Source organism: Ochotona curzoniae, unplaced genomic scaffold (genome assembly GCF_017591425.1).
Source record: "Ochotona curzoniae isolate NIBS_2020 unplaced genomic scaffold, NIBS_Ocur_1.0 contig_54, whole genome shotgun sequence".
NCBI lineage: Eukaryota > Metazoa > Chordata > Mammalia > Lagomorpha > Ochotonidae > Ochotona > Ochotona curzoniae.
The window spans coordinates 4,159,134-4,183,298 of NW_024466464.1; the positions used below are offsets into that span (position 1 = coordinate 4,159,134).

Genomic DNA, 24,165 nt, shown 5'->3' on the forward strand with positions numbered 1-24,165 from the left:
ATAATCAGAAGGAGCCGGATCCCATGTGTCCACAATCGGGGAGGGGCTGGGTTCCACGTGTCCACGGTAGGGGAGGGGCTGGATCCCATGTGTCCACAGCAGGGAGAGGCTGGGTTCTGTCTATAACCAGGAGGAGCCAGGTCCCGCGGGTCCACAGCAGGGGAGGGACCGGTCCGTGTGTCCGTGGTTGGGGAGGGGCCGGTCCCGTGCGTCCACGGCAGGGATGGGACTTGGTTATACCTACCGACCATCAGCCTGGTGGCTCACACTCTGAGTGTCCGCCTGGCCTTTGGCTAGCATCCCCCTGGTCTGTGTGTGGTGTCTGCCCCTGGTCTGCCCTCAGCCTGATGGTTCACACTTGATCCTCTTCTGTAAGGTCCCACGAACAAAGCAGCCACATTGGGGTCAGGCTGTGCTGTGGGCCTGTGACTGACTCAGGGTTGTCAGGCCTCCCTGCCTGCACATCATGGCTGCTCCATGTCAGTGAGTAGATCCTGGGCCGTGGTGCTGGACAGTGACAGCCAGGACCCAGTATGCAGGCTGACCCTTGCATACTCCAGCAACTGGAGTGGGTGCCCAGGCACTTGGGTGGGCGCAGGCTGGGCTGCTCCTGGCTGGGTAGCTCTGTCCCCATCTCCTGGGGCTCTAGGCAGTGCAGGCAGAGCTGGTCCCAGAGGCCTGGCCTGCCTCGCCAGTTTCCTCTTCTTGGGGAAAATGGGAGGTGAGGAGTGGGGCTTCTAGGGTGGAGAGAGCAGGGGTGGTGTGGGCTGTAGAGCAGGGGCTGGGAGCCCCCAGGAACCGACGGACTGGACGCGGTGGGGGGGCGGCCCATGTGGCCGACGCAGGAGCCAGGAGGGCCCACGTGACTGATGCACTGGGCAGGAGCTGGACTGGGGCGACGACCCATGTGCCCGAGTCACTGGGCAGGAGCCGGGCAGGGGCCAGGAGGGCCCGTGTGGTTGACGCACTGGGCAGGGACCGAGAGGATCCATGTGGCCATTGTACTGGGCAGGAGCCTGGCAGGGGCCAGGAGGGTTCAGGTGGCTGACTCACTGGGCAGGAGCTAGGCAGGGGCCGGGAGGACCCATGTGGCCGACGTACTGGGCAGGGACCGAGAGGACCCATGTGGTCGGTGCATTGGGCAGGAGCTGGGCTGGGGCAAGGCCACAGATGTGTTTGCTGAGTCTTTATTGCATTTTACCATATTGCCAACCATTCCACAGCAGCGCCACGGAAGGAGCCTCCCTCCACCTAGGACTCTGCTCCTGACCCTGTGTTGTCCACACCAACGTCCAGGGCCAGCAGGGGATGCACGGCACCTCAGTGAAGGACCTGGCTGCCTTGGCAGGGACACACGAGGGGAAGATCTGTGGATCTCCCCTGACGAGGTGCAGGAGGACCCTGGCCCTGAAGCACGGAGCAGGCAGACTGCCACAGTGATGTGGACTGAGCGAGCACGAGGCCTTGGATGTGCAGTTGCAGTTGGTAGGAGCTGCTGGCTCTGCATTCTCTCAAGCACCACGTGTGGACAGAGGGAACACGGCCCCCCGTCCCACAGAGGTCTGGTCATGGACAGCGCCTCCTCCCCACCTGGCCAGGATCGAGTTCCACAGAGTGGCACTCGGACACGTGAGCGTTGGCTGCAGCCATGGCTGGCGGGCCAGTCACTACCTCGCGGGAACCGCTCTGTGTTCAGGGCCCAGGTCCTCCTCCACCACACTGGGCATTCCGTCTTTCTCAATGCAGTCCCGCACAGCCTGCAGCACCATGCGCAGCCGCCGGTCCAGGGCCTCCAGGTGCAGCTGGTACAGGACAGGCGCCACCTGGTCCCGCTGCAGCGACTCGGCCATCAGCAAGCTCAGCTTGAACTCCTCCTTGGCCAGCAGTTGCAGCCGCAGGTAGGTGGACTCCCTGATCCTGGGGGGCAGGGGAGAGACACCTACCTGGCTACCAGGACCCAGACTGCCAAGTTCGGGGACTGGGGGCGGGAGAAACACAGGGACACAGGCCGGGGACAGACAGACAGAGGTGGGAGGGGTGGCTGGGAGTCCTCTGGGCGGGGTGGTCAGTCTCTGAGTGATCCTCAGGGGACCCCTGCCCTTCTAGGCCCCTGCCTCTTGGCTGCACAATGGTTGAGGGGCCTGCCTTGCAGGGTCCTTGTATGCTGCGGACAGATGTGGCCAGCAATGACCCCTTGTCCAGGAGCCGGTGCTGACACAATGGTTGGGCAGTGGATCCTGCATGGCTACTGAGCGGTGCAGACCATCCTACCTCCTGGTGGGGAGGGGGGCCAGGCCAGGAGAAGGGAGTGGGGCCTCTGTGACTGTGGGGACAAGGCTATGTCCACAAAGGCAGGGCCCATAGCTGTGAGGAGGGGCCAGTGACTCCCAGTCACTGGGAGTGTGGGCTGTCAACATGGGGCATGGCTCTGTGACCAGGGGGTAGAGCCTGTGACTGTGGGGGTGTGGCCTCATGAACAGGGGGCATGGCTCTGTGACCAGGGGGTAGAGCCTGTGACTGTGGGGGTGTGGCCTCATGAACAGGGGGCATGGCTCTGTGACCAGGGGGTAGAGCCTGTGACTGTGGGGGTGTGGCCTCATGAACAGGGGGCATGGCTCTGTGACCAGGGGGTAGAGCCTGTGACTGTGGGGGTGTGGCCCCGTGAACAGGGGGCATGGCTCTGTGACCAGGGGGTAGAGCCTGTGTCTGTGGGGGTGTGGCCCCGTGAACAGGGGGCATGGCTCTGTGACCAGGGGGTAGAGCCTGTGACTGTGGGGGTGTGGCCTCATGAACAGGGGGCATGGCTCTGTGACCAGGGGGTAGAGCCTGTGACTGTGGGGGTGTGGCCTCATGAACAGGGGGCATGGCTCTGTGACCAGGGGGTAGAGCCTGTGTCTGTGGGGATATGGCCTCGTGAACAGGGGGGTATGGCTCCGTGACCATGGATGGGACCTGCTACTGTGGGTGTGGCCCCGTGACCGGGGGTGTGGCCCTGTGAACAGGGAGGGTGGGGCCGTACCTGCAGCACTGCTGTAGTGGCACCAGGATGGAAAGCTCATCGTGTGAATACTTCCCGAACCTGGAGAGAGATGGCATCACAGTGGGTGGTGGGCAGAGGCCATGCAGCACGGCCTAGTCCTAGGCCCCAGGCAGCACTCGGCTTGGCCCATGGTCCTGCGCCAGGCACCCTGAGCACTGGGTCCTGTTCAGGAGCTGCAACCTCCAACCTGAGTCTCGGCCTCTGGGCCTCGCTGTCCCCAGGGTCCCTCAGAGGACAGGGTTGCCATGAGGACTGGGGACGAGGTGTCTGGGGGGCTCCCAGTGGCCTCTGGGCCTCACTGTCCACACGGGCCCTCAGAGGACAGGGTTGCCATGAGGACTGGGGACGAGGTGTCTGGGGGGCTCCCAGTGGCCTCTGGGCCTCGCTGTCCCCACAGGCCCTCAGAGGACAGGGTCGCCATGAGGACTGGGGACGTGGTGTCTGGAGGTGTTCCCAGTGGCCTCTGGAAGCCTGTGACTTACCCCCTGCCGTTGTCCAGGTGGATGAGGAATGTCTCATTGCCAAACTTCTCGAAGGTCTCATAGTGGTGGCGGTCCATGTTCCCTGTGTGAGTGGCACAAACAGCCACGTGGTGGATGCCCTGAGCTCGCAGGCCTCAGCCTGTGCTCCCCAGACAGGAGGCCCCTCCTGAGACCCTGGGGCTGCAAGCTCTGGGCACTGTGTGGTTGCTACAGACTGGGCACTGTGGCCGCCGGGCCCTGACCTACCCATGAGGAAGTCGAAGATGGTCATGTCCATGATGTCCAGGATGCGTTGGCTGCTGTCGTAGGGCGGTGTCTGCTTCACCTCCTCACAGTAGTCAGGGTCCACTTCCCACCTGCAGGGGTCAGCGTGAGATGGACAGGCAGGCCCTGTGCGGCTCTGGGGTTCAGAGCAGCGTGCGGGAGCATTCGTACCACAGACTGCTGGGTCTGCAGGGAGACGTGCTGGACAGGACTCTGGCGCCACCAGCCCTGGGTGCCAGGACAGGACTCTGGCGCCACCAGCCCTGGGTGCCAGGATGGGAGGTGGGGCTGGGCTGACGCCCGGGGATGAGCAGCAGGGAGTGAACACTGAGCGGTCCTGTGAGAGCCAGGAACCCTGCCTGGCTGCCTGGCGTCCACACGCTGCCTCCACACCTGTCCCTGCTGCCCTGCGGAGCCCTCCCAGGCCCGGCTCTCAGAGCTGCTCCGTGGGGTAACGTGGGAGCCCCAGGCCCACGTGCACTTACTCTGCCTTCTTGCGCTTGTGGTAGGAGCGCCGCCAGGGGTTCCGCCACGTCTTCCTCTTGGCCAGGGACAGGTCAGGCAGGAAGGCTGCCAAGGACCCCTCGATCTGGTCTGGCTTCCCGCACAGGGCGTGTTCTGTGGAGCAGTAGTACGAGCACTCCCCGTAGAAGCAGATGTTGTTAGCTGGTGGGAGAAGGGTGCGGCCTGTTACCTGCCCTCAGCCATGACCCCAGTGACTGCTGCAGATGTCATCTCATCCCCACACACATGTCAGCCACCTTCTGTGGCCACACCACAGCTAAGGGCCCCGAAGAGCCTGCAGCCCACCTCACAGCTAAGGGCCCCCAGGAGCCTGCAGCCCACCTCACAGCTAAGGGCCCCCAGGAGCCTGCAGCCCACCTCACAGCTAAGAGACCCTCCACCCTGAGCGCTGACTGGACCGGGTCCACACAACAATACTAAGCTGAGGGGAGAAGCCCAGCCTTGGGGAGAAGCCCGGGATGGGGGAGATGTTTACAGTTGAGCCAAGCACAGGCCCTGGATCTGGAACTGCACCACACACGGCTCAGCAGCCCCAGATGTCGCCAGGAACCGGGCACCTCCCCATACTGATAGTGTCTGTGGGTGAGGCGAGGCTTAGCCCCAGTCAGCAGGAACCCTGGACATTTGCACAGGGAACAGCAGAGAACAGCAGGTGCTAGCAAGGGTGGGGAGGCCCTGGAGTCAGGGTTCTTGAAAGAGGGGAGCATGCAGAGGCCACTGCACTTCACCTGTGGCTGGACACGGCATTGCACCCCACAGTGTAGGGCCTTAGAGGACTGAGACAGTGAAAAACAGGGACAGGGCCTGAGCAGTTACCAGGTCATGGTGTCAAGCCCCTATGTGTGGGGCTCTCAGTGGACATGCCTGGGTGTGTGTGTGAAGGAGCCACATGAGGTCCTTGATGGACCACCTAGGGGTGTGTGTGAAGGAGCTGTGTGTGACATCCTCACTGGACACGCCTGAGTGTGTGTGTGTGAAGGAGCTGTGTGTGACATCCTCACAGGACACGCCTGAGTGTCTGTGTGTGTGTGTGTGTGAAGGAGCTGTGTGTGACATCCTCACAGGACACGCCTGAGTGTCTGTGTGTGTGTGTGTGTGAAGGAGCCGTGTGTGACATCCTCACAGGACACGCCTGGGTGTGTGTGTGTGTGAAGGAGCCATGTGTGACATCCTCACAGGACACGCCTGAGTGTGTGTGTGTGTGTGAAGGAGCTGTGTGTGACGTTCTCACTGGACATGCCTGAGTGTGTATGTGTGTGTGTGTGTGTGTGAAGGAGCTGTGTGTGATGTTCTCACTGGACATGCCTGAGTGTGTGTGTGTGTGTGTGTGTGTGTGTGAAGGAGCTGTGTGTGATGTTCTCACTGGACATGCCTGAGTGTGTGTGTGTGTGTGTGTGAAGGAGCTGTGTGTGACGTTCTCACTGGACATGCCTGAGTGTGTGTGTGTGTGTGTGTGTGTGTGTGAAGGAGCTGTGTGTGATGTTCTCACTGGACATGCCTGAGTGTGTGTGTGTGTGTGTGAAGGAGCTGTGTGTGATGTTCTCACTGGACATGCCTGAGTGTGTGTGTGTGTGTGTGTGTGTGTGTGTGTGTGTGTGACGTTCTCACTGGACATGCCTGAGTGTGTGTGTGTGTGTGGCTGTGTGTGACATCCTCACTGGACACGCCTGAGTGTGTGTGTGTGTGTGTGTGAAGGAGCTGTGTGACATCCTCACTGGACACGCTTGTGTGTGTGTGTGTGTGTGAAGGAGCCGTGTGTGACATCCTCACAGGACATGCTTGTGTGTGTGTGTGTGTGTGAAGGAACTATGTGTGACGTTCTCACTGGACACGCCTGAGTGTGTGTGTGTGTGGCCGTGTGTGATGTCCTCACTGGACACACCTGGGTCTGTGTGTGTGTGTGTGAAGGAGCCATGTGTGACATCCTCACAGGACATGCCTGTGTGTGTGTGTGTGTGAAGGAGCTGTGTGTGACGTCCTCACAGGACATGCCTGTGTGTGTGTGTGTGTGTGAAGGAGCCGTGTGTGACGTCCTCACAGGACATGCCTGTGTGTGTGTGTGAAGGAGCCGTGTGTGACGTCCTCACTGGACATGCCTGAGTGTGTGTGTGTGTGTGTGTGTGTGAAGGAGCCGTGTGTGACGTCCTCACTGGACATGCCTGAGTGTGTGTGTGTGTGTGTGTGTGTGAAGGAGCCGTGTGTGACGTCCTCACTGGACACAGTTGCCATGGACCTCAGCTCTACCACAGGCACTGACTGTATGAGACATGAGTCGCCCACTGCCCTCACCTCATCGCCCAGGGAGGCCCCTCAGCCCTGTCCCGAGGGAGTGTCCAGGGGCTGCTTCTCCAGCTGGGTGTCCTGCAGCACCCACCCAGGTGGGGAGGGCCAGGACACCACACTGTCTTACCCGGAGAGGTGAAGAAGGTCCTCCACAGCTTCTTGTCCCGCGTGATGTCCCGGATCTCCCTGGTCATGTTGACCACCCTGCCGGCCACGGGGGGCACTCGACGGAAGTCCAGGATCCTGGCGAGAGGGGTCCGGAGCAGCTTTCCAAAGCCTGCGGCAACCCAGCACCCCACCCAGCCCACCCAGCGCTGTGGCCCGGGCTGGCCACATGGCCCTGTGGGCTTCTGCAGGGCCAACACTGAAAGAAACAGACAGAGCCTCCCCAGGGCGGCCGCTTCCCCTGTCGGGCCCTGGAGCCTGGCTGTCGCCCTCCTGCGGTGGTTGCCACTTTCCCTGGTCTGGGACCTAGTGGTTCTGGCTGAGGGTGCTGGCACGGGCCTTGGGCGTCAGCCCACAGGCTCTGGCCCTTCAGGTGCTGGAGGCCTTGGGTAGAGTCCAGACTCCTGCCTGTGGGCCTGCACAGGGCCCGGGATTCAGCATTCTCATCAATGGGGGCCCCCAGGCTGGCGGCTTGAGCCCTTGAATCACTTCATCCTGTCAGGCAGGGCCTCTAAGCGGCTGGACTCCCTGGAGCTGACCCCAGGTGGCCATACAAATGGATCTCGAGGGCTAAGCCCCTCTCATGGGTCCATGTCAGGTTCTCAGCAGCAAAGACCAAGTGCAGTGACCCCCTCATCCTTATTCTGCCCCGAGGCCTCCCCTCTGGCAGTCTCCACCTCCCACCCCCTAGGATGCCTTCCCTCGGCTCTGATAAGTTCTTAGAACTCTGCCCCTTTCCTGCCTCTGTTGTTGTTCCCAACTGTCCCATCTGTGGCAGGTGCACAGAACCAGCGCCGAGGGAGAGGGACCGGGCTGGCCACAAGAACCAGCTCACACATCTGGAAGCACAGGCTTGGTAGCAAATACTTTCTCAGCACCTCAGCCTGCTCGTCTGAAGGGGCCGTGACGGCGACAGGATGGATGCACCTGTTGTGTCCCTAGCCAGCACAGTGGGATGTGTCGTAGGGTCCTCTATGAGCTGGAGTCACCAGCTTGGGCAGCACGGCAGCCACTCTGCACAGCTGAGACGGGGACACTGCACTCACCTGTCCAGATGGAAGGCAGCGATCTCTGCATTGTGCCTCTCATAGTCGGAGAAATAAAAAAAGTCTGGGGGCGTCTCCTGCTCCCTGGTTTGCCTGGAGGAGGCGACACAAGCAGGTGTTTCCACTGAAGCCAGACTGGCTACACCAGCCCAGGAATCTAGGAATGAAGTGCATCACAGGCCAAGACCTCCCCGTGCCGAACCTGCAGGTGGAGACCACCACCCCTCCCCATGCCACGTTCCGTGATCTTGGGGTCACAGCTCCACAGAAGGAGCTGCTCAGTGTCTCTCAGTCCACCCTGGACCATACCTCTCCCTCCTGGGCTGGGGGCAGCCTGGGCCAAGGGTGGCCCCTAGCGCTGCTGTCCAGGGCACTGACAGATGTCCCTGGCACTTGCCTCCCATCGCCCCCTCAGCATCTGGTCTGGGGCCCCAGGCACTTGGCCACTGCCCCTGTTGGTCTCCTTGCCTGTCCTCTGTCCCACCATCTGCTCATCTCCATGTATACATCACACAGAACACATGCCCAGGCTCTCGGAGTCCCTGTCAGGGACATGTGGGATTTGGGGCTGTGCCCGAGAGAGGTCCACACGTCCACCCTGCTGTGAACGCATCACTCGAGCTGAAGATTTCTATGTGGGGATGTTTGAGGCTGACGTCATGGTGGCACACCACTCACAAAGCCGACCAGGTGGGGGGGCAGTGTCTCCAGCAGGGAGGGGAGGCCTGGCAGGTGTTGGTGGTGAGGGAGGGACAGCTGGCGCCCCCCGAGCAGTTCCAGGAGCAGAGGGCAGGTATCCTCTAAATTTCATTTGTCCACTCAGAGCTGGGGTTACTTGCTGTCATGAGCCTAGAGTGAAGGGGGGGCCTTGTCCTCCCTGTGTGCACAGCTGGGACTGCCGGCTCACTCTGAGCCACCTGGGGCTGAGAAGCCAGGTACCTGTGAAGGCTGTGTCCTCAGTTCAGCAGCTCACAGCAGGATGAGGGGGCAGGTGTAGACTGGGCACTCACCCTCCCCTCCTCCCACCTTCCAGCTGGGGACAAAGCCACATAAGTCTGCCTCTGAAGGTCAGCCTTACTCTGCAAATACCCAGTTGCCATTATCTCAGGCTCTGGAATGTTCTGCATGCTCCTGGTTGGTATGGCCCTGCCCAGGACTCCTGTGGGTTCTGACTAGCCTGGGAGGGCAGCAACATTCCCACACCAGGCTTGGATGCCAGTCACTTTCTTGGTGCTGGAAGATAAGACCTGGGCCTTAACCCCCTCCTGCTCCCCGTCTGGACACCCCCACCCCTTGGCTGTGTGGCCAGCTCTAATGACCCACTCCAGCATGCATGGGAAGATGCACGTGTCCCTTTGCACATGTGGGTTCACACATGCATACACGGCACTGGGCATGCCAGAGCTGTGGGGAGGTCGCAGTGAGGGAGCTTGGCTCCTCAACAGTAGGGTCCAGTTGGAGGCTCCTGAGGTCCTGTCTGGCACCTGACCTCAGCTTCCAGCACCCAGACCCGTCTATCCAGCCCCAGCCTGCAGCAGGTCTGAGAACCCAGGCAGAGGCACCAGCACTGGGCCACAGCCAGGTCCCTGCAGCAGACAGTGGCTGCTCTGAGGGCTTCCCATGGACGAGGCTTCAGAGACACAGAGCAGGACAGGCTCAGCTCAGTGGTGCCCAGGGCACAGGTCAGTCCGCCACCTGCCCTCCTGCTGCTGCCCCTGTCTTCCTTGTTCCTGTCTGTTTCAGCTCCTAGGGCTTGCCACGCTGACCACACTGTTTGCCAGACTCCAGGGCAGGGGCCTGGGGCAACCACATTCAGGAAATTCCAGGAAAGGGATACAGGGATAAGGAAGTGACTGGCAAGAGGAGGATGGGGCTGCCTCCCCCTGTAGCCTCCATGTCCACCGGGTCTGAGGCATCCTGGCATCTGAAGTGACCGCAGAGCTGTCTCCTGGCCTCCTGCCCAGCAGCTCCAGGAAGTGTGTGGGCACTTCCCTGAGGCCCCTGCCATGGCTGTGGACAGGTCCTGCTTGAGAGCTCAGTATGGGAGACTGCAGCCCAGCCGCCCTGGGCCTCCCTCCCTGCTCCATGTTGGCTTCTGGTCTCCGAGGCTTCCACGGGTGTGAGCTCCAAGCAGGGCTTGAGTCACCCGGCCTGGGAAAGCTGCACACTGGGACAGCCTGGGGTGCTGGGACGTGAGGGAGAGCTCTGTTACACCGTGCCTGGTGCCCCCCGACACCAGGGGGCACTCCAGGCTGGCACAGTCCCAGTTGGATGACTAACCCTAGCGCTACCTGCTAACCCCTGGGAGTGTCTTTTTGCCCCCAACCCCTAGGAGAGAACATGGGCTGGTGGGGGCTGCAGCTCCTGTGACGGGGTACTCAGCCTGGCCACCTCATTTGGGGGGCATGTCAGACAGGTGCTGGAAGCCAGCAGAGCTTGGAGTTTCAAGTGGCACCTTTCTGCTCCCCTCCACCCCCAGAGCAAAGACTTGCACAAGGAAGAGCTGAGACTCCTCCCCTTGCACGAGAGGAGGTGCCACCTCCAGCTTGGCTGCTATGGAAAGGCCTGGAAAAGTACTGAGCCAGGCAGCGGATAGCCCGCCTTGGCTGGGTCACTGGAGGCCTTGTAGAAGGTGTGCCCAGCCGTGCACTGCAGCTGAATGGTGTGATTCTCTCCTCACAATGGGGCTGGCTGCGCACCAGAGTAAACAGCTGCTGCTGTGATGGTAGTCAGCCCCCGGTGTGCAGCCTGGACAGAGGTCAGCTCTCACTGGACGGTGTGCAGCCCGGACAGAGGTCAGCCAGCACTAGACGGTGGTCAGCTCTCACTGTCCAGCCCGGACAGAGGCCAGCCCTTACTGGATGGTGGTCAGCCCTCAGTGTGCAGCCCGGACAATGGTCAGTCCTCCTTGCATTGACCTGGACCGAAGTCAACCATCACGGCAGACCCTGATCTAAACACAGAGCTTAATGTCCAGAGAGGTTACTGCCTTGCAGTTACTCAGCCAGAACCCAGCAGCACGTGGTCAGCGAGCCTGGTGTCCAACATATGGAGGGCAGTGAGGCTCTTGCCCCTTTCTGTGCTATCTGCTATCTGCTGGCCACCAGGATTGGGCTCAGCTCTGGTCCTGCAGGCTCAGAGACCCCGTGAGAGACTTGCTTCTGACCAATCCCAGCTGCAGTGGGAAGATGTGGGTGCTCCCCAAAGTCTAGGACCCCTGGGGTAGGGGAGGGGTCCCTGCCTGCCAAGCTTCCAAAACAGGCTGGTAGCCAGCTGGGCCCCTCCCAGCTGCTGTGTCCTCACTGGCTGTGGCCACTGCTACCGTTAGTGGAGCGGAACATGCTCGAATTCACACCTCATGGCCAGCCGCAGCTTTTGTTAAATAGAGGGTGCTGGAGGCTTGTGGCCACAAAGCCTGGGAAGGAACGGAGCCGCTCTGTGTGACCTGGGAGAGGGCAGAAGTGGACTGCTGGGCCTCCACTGGACACGCAGACAGAGGCCCTCCCAACCTCGTCTCCTAGCGTGTCCACTGTCCTGGAGTGTCACCCTGGCCACCTTTCCTGACAGGATGATCCAGGCCAGGGGTTGGAAGACAGGCCTCAGAGGCTGTACCTTCACCATCTGCTGGCGTGGATGTGTGAATAGCAGGGCCATATCCCTGTGCCCACGGCCGGCAGGGCTGAAGCACGTGGCAGGCAGGAGCCGGCTTGATCTGCATGTGCCAGGGGAGCTCCACCAGTACCTGGAAGGTGCTGACTGTGTGGGTTTCGGCCCACGTCTGCTGGCCCCACCACCCCTCACCTGAGACATTGGGTCTTAATGGATTCTAACAGAGCCTGTTCTGGCACTGATGGCATTGTGGGGACTTCCTGCTCCTGGCAAGTCGGTAGGGTGCACTGTAACTTTGCCCAGCATGGACTGGGCACGGGCCAGGTGCCCTCAGCTGTTCTTGCCCTGGACTCCATGGGTCTGGCTGGTGCGCATGACTGGGCTTCCCACGGCTGCCTGCCCTGTTCTGCTCCTCACAGTACTGACTGCAAATAACAATGGGTCAGGAAACCAACTTTCCTCCCAGCCACTGCCATTTCTGGGAGTGCACCATGGCCACCTCCCATCACATGGCCAGGTGAAGCCCCAGCTGTTGTGGTCCAGGGAGGGTGAGTGCACCATGGCCACCTCCTATCACATGGCCAGGTGAAGCCCCAGCTGTTGTGGTCCAGGGAGGGTGAGTGCACCATGGCCACCTCCCACCACGTGGGCAGGCGAAGCCGCAGCTGTTGTGGTCCAGGGAGGGTGAGTGCACCACGGCCTCCTCCCACCACGTGGGCAGGCGAAGCCGCAGCTGTTGTGATCCAGGGAGGGTGAGTGCACCACGGCCTCCTCCCACCACGTGGGCAGGCGAAGCCGCAGCTGTTGTGGTCCAGGGAGGGTGAGTGCGCCACGGCCTCCTCCCACCACGTGGCCAGGTGAAGCTCCAGCTGTTGTGATCCAGGGAGGGTGGAAGTAGCAGCACGTGTTGGAGGGACTCAGGCCAGCAAGGGCATGCGTGGGGCATGCTCCCCCAGGTGCAGGTCCCCAACAGTGATCTCAGAAACAAAGGGGGGAAGGCCTGGTCCTGATGGGCCAGCCCCTCGTGGCGGCATCCATTCTGCTGGGGTGTGACACTCAGGAGCCAACATAGCCTGGCTACCACATGGCAGTGCTGCGGCTAGGTTCTTGTCTATCCCCGGCCTGACTGGGGAGCCCCGGACACTGCTCCCTGGCACTGCTCAGCCTGTGGCCAGGCTGATGAAAATCAAAATGACCCAGATTTGTAGCGCTCAGAAGGGCCCAGTGTGGTTTGCAGGGGTTTGAGCTTGACTTCAGGAGTGTGGGCTGAAGGAAAGGGCTTGCTGACCACTGGGGGGTTTCCTGTGGTTCCTCCTTCAGGCGTGGCTGGGGGAGGGGAGGGCTGATTCTGTGTCCTACACGAGAGATCCAAGGAGAACGAGTGCAACCACAGGCCAATTCCGGCCAGCGCATGACACCTGGACACAGTCCCTGGTTCCACTTCCCCCTCAGGAGGACAGCCAGCTCTGCAGCCCAGAGTCCCAGCCTCAGCAGTGTCCACTGCACTCCAGCGCATGACACCTGGACACAGTCCCTGGTTCCACTTCCCCCTCAGGACAGCCAGCTCTGCAGCCCAGGGTCCCAGCCTCAGCAGTGTCCACTGCACTCCAGCGCATGACACCTGGACACAGTCCCTGGTTCCACTTCCCCCTCAGGACAGCCAGCTCTATAGCCAGAGTCCCAGCCTCAGCAGTGTCCACTGCACTCCAGTGCATGACACCTGGACACAGTCCCTGGTTCCACTTCCCCCTCAGGAGGACAGCCAGCTCTACAGCCCAGAGTCCCAGCCTCAGCAGTGTCCACTGCACTCCAGCGCATGACACCTGGACACAGTCCCTGGTTCCACTCACCCCTCAGGACAGCCAGCTCTGCAGCCCAGGGTTCCGGCCTCAGCAGTGTCCACTGCACTCCAGCGCATGACACCTGGACACAGTCCCTGGTTCCACTTCCCCCTCAGGACAGCCAGCTCTACAGCCCAGAGTCCCAGCCTCAGCAGTGTCCACTGCACTCCAGCGCATGACAACTGGACACAGTCCCTGGTTCCACTTCCCCCTCAGGACAGCCAGCTCTGCAGCCCAGGGTCCCGGCCTCAGCTGCCCCATGGACAGGAGAGCCGGCCTGCTGTGTCCACTGCACTCTCACCATTTGCCCATGTCCTCCCCTACCCGGGGTTTCCATATCTTGTGTAGCTGCTTGGGGTCCTCACCTGCCAGCCAAGGAGGCTGCCAGCTCAGTCCTGTACCACCCAACCTAATGCAATCCTGGCCTCCAACCAGCAGGACGCGTGCCGGCCCCCATCTGGAAGAACACCGCAGCCACACAGGGCCCCAGCTGGGCAGTCCTGTGGCCCTGGCTCGGTAGCCAACAGGCCACATGAGGTGCCCAGACAAACCAGTGCTCAGCACAGGGAAGGAGCTTTTGCTCCTTCTGTTGAAAAGTCACTTTCAGTTACTGACTTGCAATGCAGAGCAATGGGGCAGGCGGGGGTATGGGCTCGCATCTGCTTGGGGTCCCCCAAACGCAACACCCGGGGCCAGGCCAGGCTCTATCTGAGTCTCCCATGTGGGTGCCAGGGACCCTGGGCTTGAGCCATTGCTCCTGCCTGCCAGGCGCATCAGCAGGGAGCTGGGATGGGGAGTACCCCAACTGGTGGGTATCCCAAGCAGAGCTGAGCCCAGGGCCTCCTGCTCCACCCACACGGCCCAGAGCGAGACCAGCCGGGCCTCATGGTAGCCCCTCAGGACCATGTATTTTTCTGGATTAGTCAAGTTCATTTTCTTGTGATGATATGAACAACCCACAAAGCACACTGTCCCAGACTCAGTGACAGGGCCATGTAGTCCACCTGGGCAGCCTGGGGCAGCTCTGAGGGCCAAGAAGAATGCAGCACGAATGTCCTCAACACCCAGGCAGGCCCTGCTGACCGCCTAGACGCCTGCTGTCCACCGTCCTCGGGGTTCACTCCTCAGCTTTGACTGCTGACGGCCCGTCACCCACAGCATTGAGGGCCTGGGACCCCTAGAGCTGCCCAGTCACGTCTCCCACACAGGGCAGGAGCGGAGTCGTCCCTGTCTCCTGTGGGGTTTGCTGTGTGGTAAGCAGGAAGGCTCCTCTGCCTGTGAAGTATGACTCCTGGCAGCCGCAGTGTGGCAGGTACGCACCCAAAGCCAGAGTGCCCCCTCCTCAGACAAGGTTGTGAGCAGAGCAGCCTGGCATCCAGCCAGACAGTGGTCGGCCGTGAGTGACCTGCACCTCCCATGTGAGTGCACCCTGAGCCCCCACACACGCATGCACACACTGAGCACCACCAACACTGGGTAGTCTCACCCCTTTGCTGGGCCCTCGGGGGCATCCTCCTCACACTCCTGCTGAGGTCTGGACCCGCATGGCTGGATCCCAGGCCCTGGGACCAACCCTTTCTCCACAGTGGCTGCTCCCAGGTCAGTCAGCTCCTCTGTCCAGGACTTGTGGAACCCAACGCCACAAGGAGTGGAGTGGTCAGCCGCCCGTACCACTGGACCAGGTCTGCCCAGTCTCATGGAACACTGCCCACTGGCCACTGCACACACATACACACACACAGTCCTCCCACTTTCAGAGAGGCAGGCTCTGCCACAGGCAGCTCTGCTGCTTCTTGGTGGCCCTGGGCCTGTAGCTGAGGCCCCAGGTTCCGCCACTCTGAGTTGTCCCTGACCCTAATGTCCTGGTGCAAGTCTACAGTGCTGTCCAGACACTCTGTGTGCGGGGGCGGGGCGGGCAGCCTAGGGCTCAAAGCCTGACTCCGGGTTCTGGGAGGGCACTATGGGAGCCAGGTGGCCCCGCCCCAGCCAGAGTCAGGGCAGGGAACAGGCTGGGACACCACCCAGGCCCCGTGGACACAAAAGGGTCCTTGTCCACCATGGCCAGTCCCAGAGCTCTACGGCAGGGTGGCAGGGGAGGGGAGCAAATTACCTGAGAGCAATGACAAATCCTGGCAGAGTCCAGTGCTCCCAGCTCGTTTCCAGAGCCCGTATCTCTCCTCACATCCCCACTTGGGGCCAAGGACCCCAAAGGACCCTGAACCCTCCTAGAGGGATGCCTGTTTGCCCTTTGGATGGTCCAAGGACCCCTCCTCCCAGACACACACAGCCCTGGCCATGAGGTCATGATCTTCAGGTCTGTTGCCCCCTGCCTGAGCTGTCACTCCCAGATCCCGAGTGTCCAATGCCAGGGTCAGGGTCAGGCTGGCTGTGGGCATCACCCACTGCTGCCCAGGGCCTTCCCCAGGTCTCTGCTGGGCTGCTGTATGGCCTACTCCAGTGGGCCTGGGCGGTGCTGAGTCTATGCCCACCATAGTTCCCCAGGGCAATGAGGTCAGCAGAGGGTGCCCACAGTCCAGGGGTCATCTGCCAAGGGCTGTCTGCGTCCCCCTGCACAGGGCAGCTTCTAGTGCCTGGGGCCCTGGTCCCTGCCGGCCACACCTCAGTGCTTCCTGGTCCTTATGGGTGGGCAGGGTCCCCACTCTGGACACCTGCTACCCTTCACAGCCCACCCATGTCCTACAAGGGACAGCCCGGCTGGACTGGGTGGCAGAGGTGGGGCAGCATCCAAGCTCCTGGGGGCACAGGGCACTGGGGGGACATTCCAGGGCCCTGATTTCTAAAGGGATTCAGGGAGCAGTAGGACCCCTGCTCAGCACCTGCTTTGTGCCTGGGCACAGAGCGGGGACCTTCACTGCCCCTCTTCACAGGTTGTCCATGCCCCAGGCTCTGGGGGGCCAAGCTGAACCTAGCTTCCCAACCCTACCGCAGCAGGCGGGCCCGAAGCTGTGCACCGTGGCCTGGGACAGGCGGCTCCAGACACAGCCGTCCTTGGTACCTCGCCAGGGCACTGGGCAGTCACTCCTCCCTCCAGGCTGAGCTCACAGCCAGACCCCGGATGAGGCTGGAATTCCCAAGCTCAGAAACACGGGCTTGGGCGGCGTCTCTGTTTACACTTTTGGCTGTGAGGACTCCTGGGCCTCAGAAGAGCTATGCAGGCACAGTGTAGGGGAGACACACATACTAACATGAACTCACGCACATATACACACAAATGTGTTCACACAAGCACACATGCTGTGCTATGTCTGCTCCTCACAGCCAGGGCACCCAAAGTGGGTCAAGACCAGGGGCAAGGGACCCAGGGGTGGGACTGGAGACCAGCTCAGCAGCAAACTCAGACAAACCCCGGCCTTAGACCCCGGCCCCGGCGACCTCTGGGTATCTCCTGCCCAGCAGGAACAGGGCTGGTGCCTCTCCTGGGAGAAACCCCTCCTGGCTGAGCACCCGGGACCTGGGCCTGGTGACCTACACAAAGCACGCCACACTTGGCATGGCTGCTCACTGCTCATGGAGAACACTCCTGAGCTGACTTTCCTCTCCCATGCAGGTGAATTGATAACAAAGGAACCTGCCTAGGACAGCTCTGACTGCCCCCAGCACCCTGACAACTAGCAACCCTGCTACTGCCCATGCCCGACTGCTTACACCCCAACTGCCCACACCCCCTGACCGCCCGCAGCCCCCGACTGCTTACACCCCCAACTGCCCACACCCCCGACCACCCTCATCCCCTGAGTCCAGGTTACCTGACCGCCTGTACCCCCCGACACCCATATCCCCTGATTACCCACAGCCCCTGACCACTGGCAGTCCTCGACCGCCCACACCCCTGACACCCTCATCCCCCGACCGCCCACACCCCCTGGCATCCATATCCCCTGGTTGCCCACAGCCCCTGACCACCCTCATCCCCTGACCGCCCACACCCTGACACCCACATCTCCCGACCACTGGCAGCCCCCGACCGCCTACACCCCCGACACCCACATCCCCCAACCACTAGCAGTCCCCAACCACCCACACCCCCGACACCCATATCCCCTGACCATCCACACCCCCTGACCACCTGCCACCCTGACCACCCACACCCCTGACACCCATATCCCTGACTGCCCAATTCCCTGACCACCTGTACCCCCCAACTGCCCCTAGCCCTTGTCCCATCACCAGCCTCACACCCCAGCTTGGTGGCTTCCAGGGTATGAGCCTGCTGCCCAATACGTGGGGATGGTAAAGAAAGGAGAGTCAGAACTTGATGCTGCAAGAGAGGCCCATCTGGTCACCTGCAGCACACCTAAGGTGGGGACGCCAGGTTAAGGGCAAGAAAGCAGGTTCATAGGGAAGACGCAGGCAGCCAGGACGACTCCTATAGCGACTGCAGACCCAGTCCCCTGCTCCAGGGTCCTATTGACGGGACGGGCTGTCCTGCACAGCCTCTGATGGACACTCCCTCCACCCCCAGGCCACTGCGGCTTCACAAGCAGTCCAGCTTGGGAGCAGCACATGCACCCCGCGGCAGGGCAGGGACACAGGGGCTGGCAGAGTCCACAGCAGGGCTAAACCTCTGCCCACCCCCAGCGTGTGGCACAGGGCTGTGTGTGCTCACACGGCCAGCCATGCACACGTGCTCAAGTGGGGCTGTGTGGTTGCATTCAGGAGTGACCTCATTCAGGAGAGGTGCACATTGAGGCCCCTGGGCCTTAGCAGTACTTAGAGCACATAATCCCATCTCTCCATTCAGATGAAGAGGCCTGGAGGTGCTGGAGGCACTGCACCTCGGCCAGCCCTCTCTGAGAGCAAGAGGGGGATGTAGAGCCTCGGGTCCTTGGTGGTATGACACCCTGGGGTGAGAGGAGGTCAGGCTGCAGGCCTCGTGTCCTGGGGGCAGGGGCAGGGGTTCTGAGCATCACATAGTGCAGAGCCCGGTTCAATGACCAGCTGCACTTGTGAACCAGCTTCCTGCCAGTGCCAGTGTGTACCCTGGGAAGCATCAGTGATGGCTCCAATGTTGGGGTTCCGTGACCCTTGTGGGAGAGCTGGATGGAGCCCCTGGATCCACCCTGGCTGGGGTAGGCATCAGGGAGTGAGCGAACAGATGCAAGTGCTCTGTGTTTCTGCCTGTCAGACCGAATGAAGTAAACATTTTACGGAAAGGAGGAGCCTGGTGAGGACGAAGCAGAGGCAGTGGGGCGTCTGCTGCTGAGCAGCCAGCCTGCCCACACCCCACACACCAGCCTGCCCACACCCCACACACCAGCCTGCTCACACCCCACACACCAGCCTGCCCACACCCCACACACCAGCCTGCCCACACCCCACACACCAGCCTGCCCACACCCCAGCCTGCCCACACCCCACGCACCAGCCTGCCCACACCCCACGCACTAGCCTGCCCACACCCCACACCCCAGCCTGCCCACACCCCACACCCCAGCCTGCCCACACCCCACGCACTAGCCTGCCCACACCCCACATCCCAGCCTGCCCACACCCCACGCACTAGCCTGCCCACACCCCACACACCAGCCTGCCCACACCCCACACACCAGCCTGCCCACACCCCACACACCAGCCTGTCCACACCCCACGCACCAGCCTGCCCACACCAGCCTGCCCACACCAGCCTGCCCACACCCCACGCACCAGCGTGCTCACACCTCAGTCCCAGGCTCTGGGACCTGTGCTGTCCTAAGCTCCCTGTGCTCCTTGGGAACCGGGCAGGTGTGCAAACACAGGTACAGACTCACCTGTTAGCCAAGTGAGAGACTGCCAGAGGCCCAGTAGGGAGGTGCAGGGGACATGGCCAGGACACAGTGGGGGAGGCAGAGCCAGCTGCTATTCCCAAGAGGGCACATGTGCTGGTCATGACCTAAGCCTCCGCCTTTAGGTGAGGTGGGCTAGGATTTCCTTCTGGAACTATCCAGAACTGCAGGCTTGGGAGCAGAAGCCCTCAATTAGCCAGACTATGAATGACCCCATCAGGCTTGGGGGGCCTGGTCTGTAGGACCTCTCCCAGGGATCCTGGAGTCCAGGGATGGCTGTGTCTCCTGAGACATTTTCAACCCCAAACCATTCCCTGCAGGATCTGGGTCCCCAGGCACCAGGGCCAGCAGCAGCTGTGTGGGCCTGGACCCCAGGTTCCGGCTACTTAAGACCCCACTCAACCCTCTCCTACTGAGCTGCGGCTGAGCACACAGCCTGAGAGCCCCAGGACCCCACTGCATGGGGAGGGGCCACAGCAGCCCCTTCTGCACTGACCTTCCTTATCTTGGCCTTTGACCCCAAACTGCAGCCTGCACAGGAGCACAGCGAGGGCCTGTATGCAGGGCAGTGCCAGCATGGAGCTGGCCCCGTCCCCAGGCTCCCTGGCTAGGCAAGCCCTGCTGCTGCTGGTTCTGAACTGTCACAGGCATGCTCTGTGTCATCCCTGCGTGCCATGTAGCCACCAGCCATGGGGAGCCATCACGCACTTGAACAGATCTAGGAACACAATGGCTAAGGCTGCACTGACTGCAACCCACACCCCTGAAGCCCATGACGACGACCTGTCCATAATAGCCAGGCAGGACCAGGACCAGGTTCCCTGTCCCTGATCATAGCCCACGTCTGTCACAGCTACCAGTGCCAGCATGCTCCTGCCATGGCCCGTCCACAGTGCCTCCCCCTCCCCCATCCCCCCCATGGCCCATTGCCCAAGGCGTTCCTCCAGTAGTGAAGTGACCTTCACATGACCTTTAGCTTCATCAGCTGCAGCTGGAGTTCACCTCTGGGCAGGACAGCTTTGCCCACCCATGGAAGTGTTTACCCCAGCCACAGTCCTACAGAGCAGGTGTCCTCTACCACACCCAGTCCACACATGGGTGACGGTCACACCTACAGTCCACATGGGGGTGACCTCTACCACACCCAGGCCACACGGGGGTGACCAGCACACCCACAGTCCACACAGGGGTGATGGTAAGACCTACAGTCCACACGGGGGTGACCAGCACACCCACAGTCCACACAGAGGCGTCAACCACACCCAGTCCACATGGGGGTGACCATCACACCCACAGTCCACACGGGGGCATCCTCTATCACATCCACACTCCTCATGGGGGTGTCCTCTCCCACTCCCAGTCCACATGGGGGTGTCCTCTCCCACTCCCAGTCCACACGGGGGTGACCAGCACACCCACAGACCACACGGGGGCATCCTCTCCCACTCCCAGTCCACATGGGGGTGTCCTCTCCCACTCCCAGTCCACACGGGGGTGACCAGTACACCCACACTCCACACGGGGGCATCCTCTCCCACTCCCAGTCCACACGGGGGTGTCCTCTCCCACTCCCAGTCGGCCCCTGCTCACAAGCTCACACCTCCTTTACCTGCCTGTTCTCTCACCTGCTTGCAGCTCTGTCACCCACCTGAGCCAGCCTTGCTCCTCACCCCTTGAGCAGCAGACAGGGTCAAGGTGAGGGTCACTTCTGGGTCTGGAGATCAAGAACCCATGTCCTCCTGCACCCCCAATGCACTGAACTGCCCAATGTCCCCCTGCACCCCCAATGCACTGAACTGCCCAATGTCCCCCTGTACCCCCAATGCACTGAACTGCCCAATGTCCCCCTGTACCCCAATGCACCGAACCGTCCAGTGTCCCCCTATACCCCCAATGCACTGAACCGTCCAGTGTCCCCCTGTACCCCAACTAACTGAATAGTCCAGTGTCCCCCTGTACCCAACTAACTGAATAGTCCCGTGTCCCCCTGTACCCCCAATGCACTGAACTGCCCAATGTCCCCCTGTACCCCCAACACAATGAACTGCCCAGTGTCCCCTGGCACCTTCTGGTAACACCTATGCCCTAGAGAATGTCACAATGAGGAGGTCAGCCACCCTTTGGGTTGGAGCCTGGGCCCAGCCGGCAGCAGCGAATCAGTTACCGCACCAGCTTGTGCTCACATCTCAGACTTCTTAAAGCCTCTTCATCTTCCTTGCATGTGAAAAGGGAAGAGACAATGCCCCCACACGCAGGCTCACGCCCCAAACGCTCAGTCAGGTCTCCCATGGGTGTGGCGGGACCCACGGAGCTGAGTCACCGCCAAGCCTGCCAGGGTCGGTGTGCAGGCGGCATGTGGGGGCAGACCCCAGGTCAAGAAAATCTCCCTGTCCATGTGACGATGGCCTCAGCGGCACCCACAGCGGTGGTAGACCCGCCTTGTCCCCAAACCCTGACCTTCAGAATGGACGTCACTCGCCGTGGAAGCAACCTCCCGGGGGAAGTCTGGTTCAAGGGGGCCCTCCCCACCTTTTGCCCAAGGCCCAGGCCCCAGGGTGCGTCCACAGGGGCAAACGGCAGGCACCGGTTGGAAGCCAATCCACGCTGGCTTCCCTGGTGAAGTTTATGGGAATCTATGTTCCCCTCCCTGGAAGCTTGGGCCTGGGCAGCAGAGTACCTGGGCAGAGACCACAGGACAGCAAAGTCTGCGAGAGTTGCCGTCCGGCACTGAAAAAAACCCTGGGCTCCAGGCTGGACACCAGTCCTGGGCATGCAGCAACCCAGCTCTAAACATGCCCCGCCCACCTCTCCGCCCACCCCGCTCCCCCCACAGCCCCGCCCAGTCCACCATGAGCCACACCCACAAATCCCGGCCCGGCTGCCCACCTGTGGTCTTGCACTTACTTCATGGGTTTGAAGAGCGCCTGTCCATAGTTCTGTAGTGTCATGACGAGCTTGAGCTGCGTGCCCCCAGACTTCATGGCTGCAGGGCAGGAGGGAGAGGCGGTCACTTGCTGACTGGATCCACACCTTTTGTCTGGGTGTCTGAGCCTGGGGCAGACTGGCTCCTGGGAATGAGGGCTGGAGGAAGTACCTGGCCGCTACCCTGAGACAAAGACAAGCTGCAGGGACCTGGGAGCCCCTGCAGAGTTGCTAACGGGAGACCCTGGAAACCTCTGGCTTCCCGCATGGGGGAGGGAGGGGTTCTAGGACCCTAGAAGTCTCCGTCTGCCTCCAGGCCCAGAAGCCTAGAGGTTGTTGAGAGGGCCTGGGCATTCCTGGGACTGTGTGCCTTCTCACAGCACACACTGGCTGAGGCCAAGTGGGGACAGGAAACATGCCCAGCTGGAAACCCCTCCAACTGCCGGCCCTGGCCACATGCAGTGGCAGCCTCGGGCCTCGTGAGGACAGGGGCTGGAAAGCCCCCGGTCAGCCTCTACTGAGTGGCCTTTCCCGGCCCCAGCTCCTCCCGTGGAGCAAATCCATGACCAGAAAGAAGGGCAACCCAGGGCCACCTGCTGCCCGGGGCCCACGGCGCCCTCGGCTTGGGCAGACTCTGCCCTGCGGTCAAGGCAGGGGAGGTGCCGGCTGCAGGACACAGAACAGGCCTGGGCAGAAGGGTCTCACGGAGGGCTTGTGCTGACCGGCAGATCAGAAGGCCTCGTGCTGACCAGGAGATGGGAGAACCTCCCAGCAGATGAAGGCCGAGGACTCTCCGCTTGGGGCCAACGCTGCCGTCCCTCCTCAGGTCAGGCGCAGTGATAGGGTGGCCCCAGGACACAGCCCAGAGATGCCGACTCCCACACCCAGCTACCAGCTAGAAGTTCCCAGAAGCACGAGGCGGGGGAGGGGGCGGAGAGTAGCAGCTGTGGTACCCATGGGCTGACGGGGTCCTGGGACTCGGCGCTGACAGTCCCCGTGCCCACCCTGAATGAATGAACTCCATTTTGATGGCATGGACGCCACTTGTCTGCAGTCACAGAGGCCAGGTCTCTTGTGGAAGGTGGATGGGCCCTGTCCACACGATGGCCCTGACCTGGGGACTGTGAGATCCTGTCCTGCCACACCCCACCCCTCAGCTCTGGGGCTTTGGGGTCTGCTGAGCCCTGTAGCTCCTGGCACCTGCTGTCCTTGGCTCTAGGGACCTAGACCCATGGGAGCGGACATGGCTGTATGTCTGCATGTCACAGACTAGAACTGGGGGTACTGCTGAACAGGAAAGACTACAGAGGCAGCCCCTCCCAGGGCCTTGGTCCCTGGCTTCCCCAGGGTGCCCTATGCTATGGCATCAGGCCCACTCGGCCCCTCAGCTTCTCCCTCCGGGTCTGGGCCCATGGCAGTGGCCAGCCTTCCTGGAACCAGAACCACCCTCTGAGAAGTCGGGCCTCCAGATACACACAGGCTACTCTGTCTCACACTGTGCCATGGCAGGACTGGTGTCCAGTCAGTCCCAGAGTCCAGCGTGGCCTGGTCTGACCTGTGCTGGGTTGACATGGCGGGGAGACCCTGTGCCGTGGGGCATGCTCAGGCCATTGCAGGTCAACAGTTCCTCCTCTTGCTTGTTCTGAGCAGTTCCAGGCACTGTGTGGGTGACGGTCCCATTTGGTGCTGCGGCCCTGTTTCCGGCCGAGCCGCGGAGAACACCCCAGCCTTTTTCAGGCAGCCGTGGTCATCACTGGGCAGCAGCAGGCTATAAATAACCTCTTGTAAACTGGATCCAGCAGTGCTGACCATGGGCAGTGGGGGATATGGCTCCCCATACCCACTGCATCTCTGGCCTCACATGTGGGAGCAAGATGGACCCCTGTGCTTCAGCTCCCACTGGTTTATGTGAGGGCCAAGTATGTGCTGGGCAGAACCAGGCTGGACTGCAACACTCATTGGTTCCAGTGGAAGTCGGGAGTGAAAACAGAACCAACCCAGCAATTGTAACCACCAGCTGATTGGGGCGATGGATGGTGCCAGGCCCTGTACTTGTTAGCACATACAAGAAGTGTCTTTGGAGATCTTCCTAATCTAAATGCTGGACTCAGAACCCTAATGAACAAAAGAGAGAAGACAGAACAGGTCAACCAACCATCTCAGCTATGATGGACTATGTCAATCAGTGGATTTTTCAAAGACCTC

At 61.5% G+C, this 24,165-nt stretch overlaps 1 protein-coding gene across 1 annotated transcript in view; it reads right to left on the reverse strand.

The window, feature by feature from the left end:
• Window positions 1–1,310: 1,310 nt before the first annotated feature.
• FAM20C (FAM20C golgi associated secretory pathway kinase) overlaps window positions 1,311–24,165 on the reverse strand; it is a 28,031-nt gene continuing 5,176 nt past the window's right edge. Inside the window, exons 3-10 of the mRNA XM_040989951.1 lie at window positions 21,943–22,021; window positions 7,806–7,898; window positions 6,722–6,837; window positions 4,272–4,452; window positions 3,769–3,878; window positions 3,523–3,604; window positions 3,020–3,079; window positions 1,311–1,917 (exon numbers count right to left, since the gene is read on the reverse strand). Of these exons, the coding sequence (XP_040845885.1) occupies window positions 1,668–1,917; window positions 3,020–3,079; window positions 3,523–3,604; window positions 3,769–3,878; window positions 4,272–4,452; window positions 6,722–6,837; window positions 7,806–7,898; window positions 21,943–22,021 (971 nt within the window). The 3' untranslated portion in view covers window positions 1,311–1,667. The remainder of the gene's footprint in view (window positions 1,918–3,019; window positions 3,080–3,522; window positions 3,605–3,768; window positions 3,879–4,271; window positions 4,453–6,721; window positions 6,838–7,805; window positions 7,899–21,942; window positions 22,022–24,165) is intronic.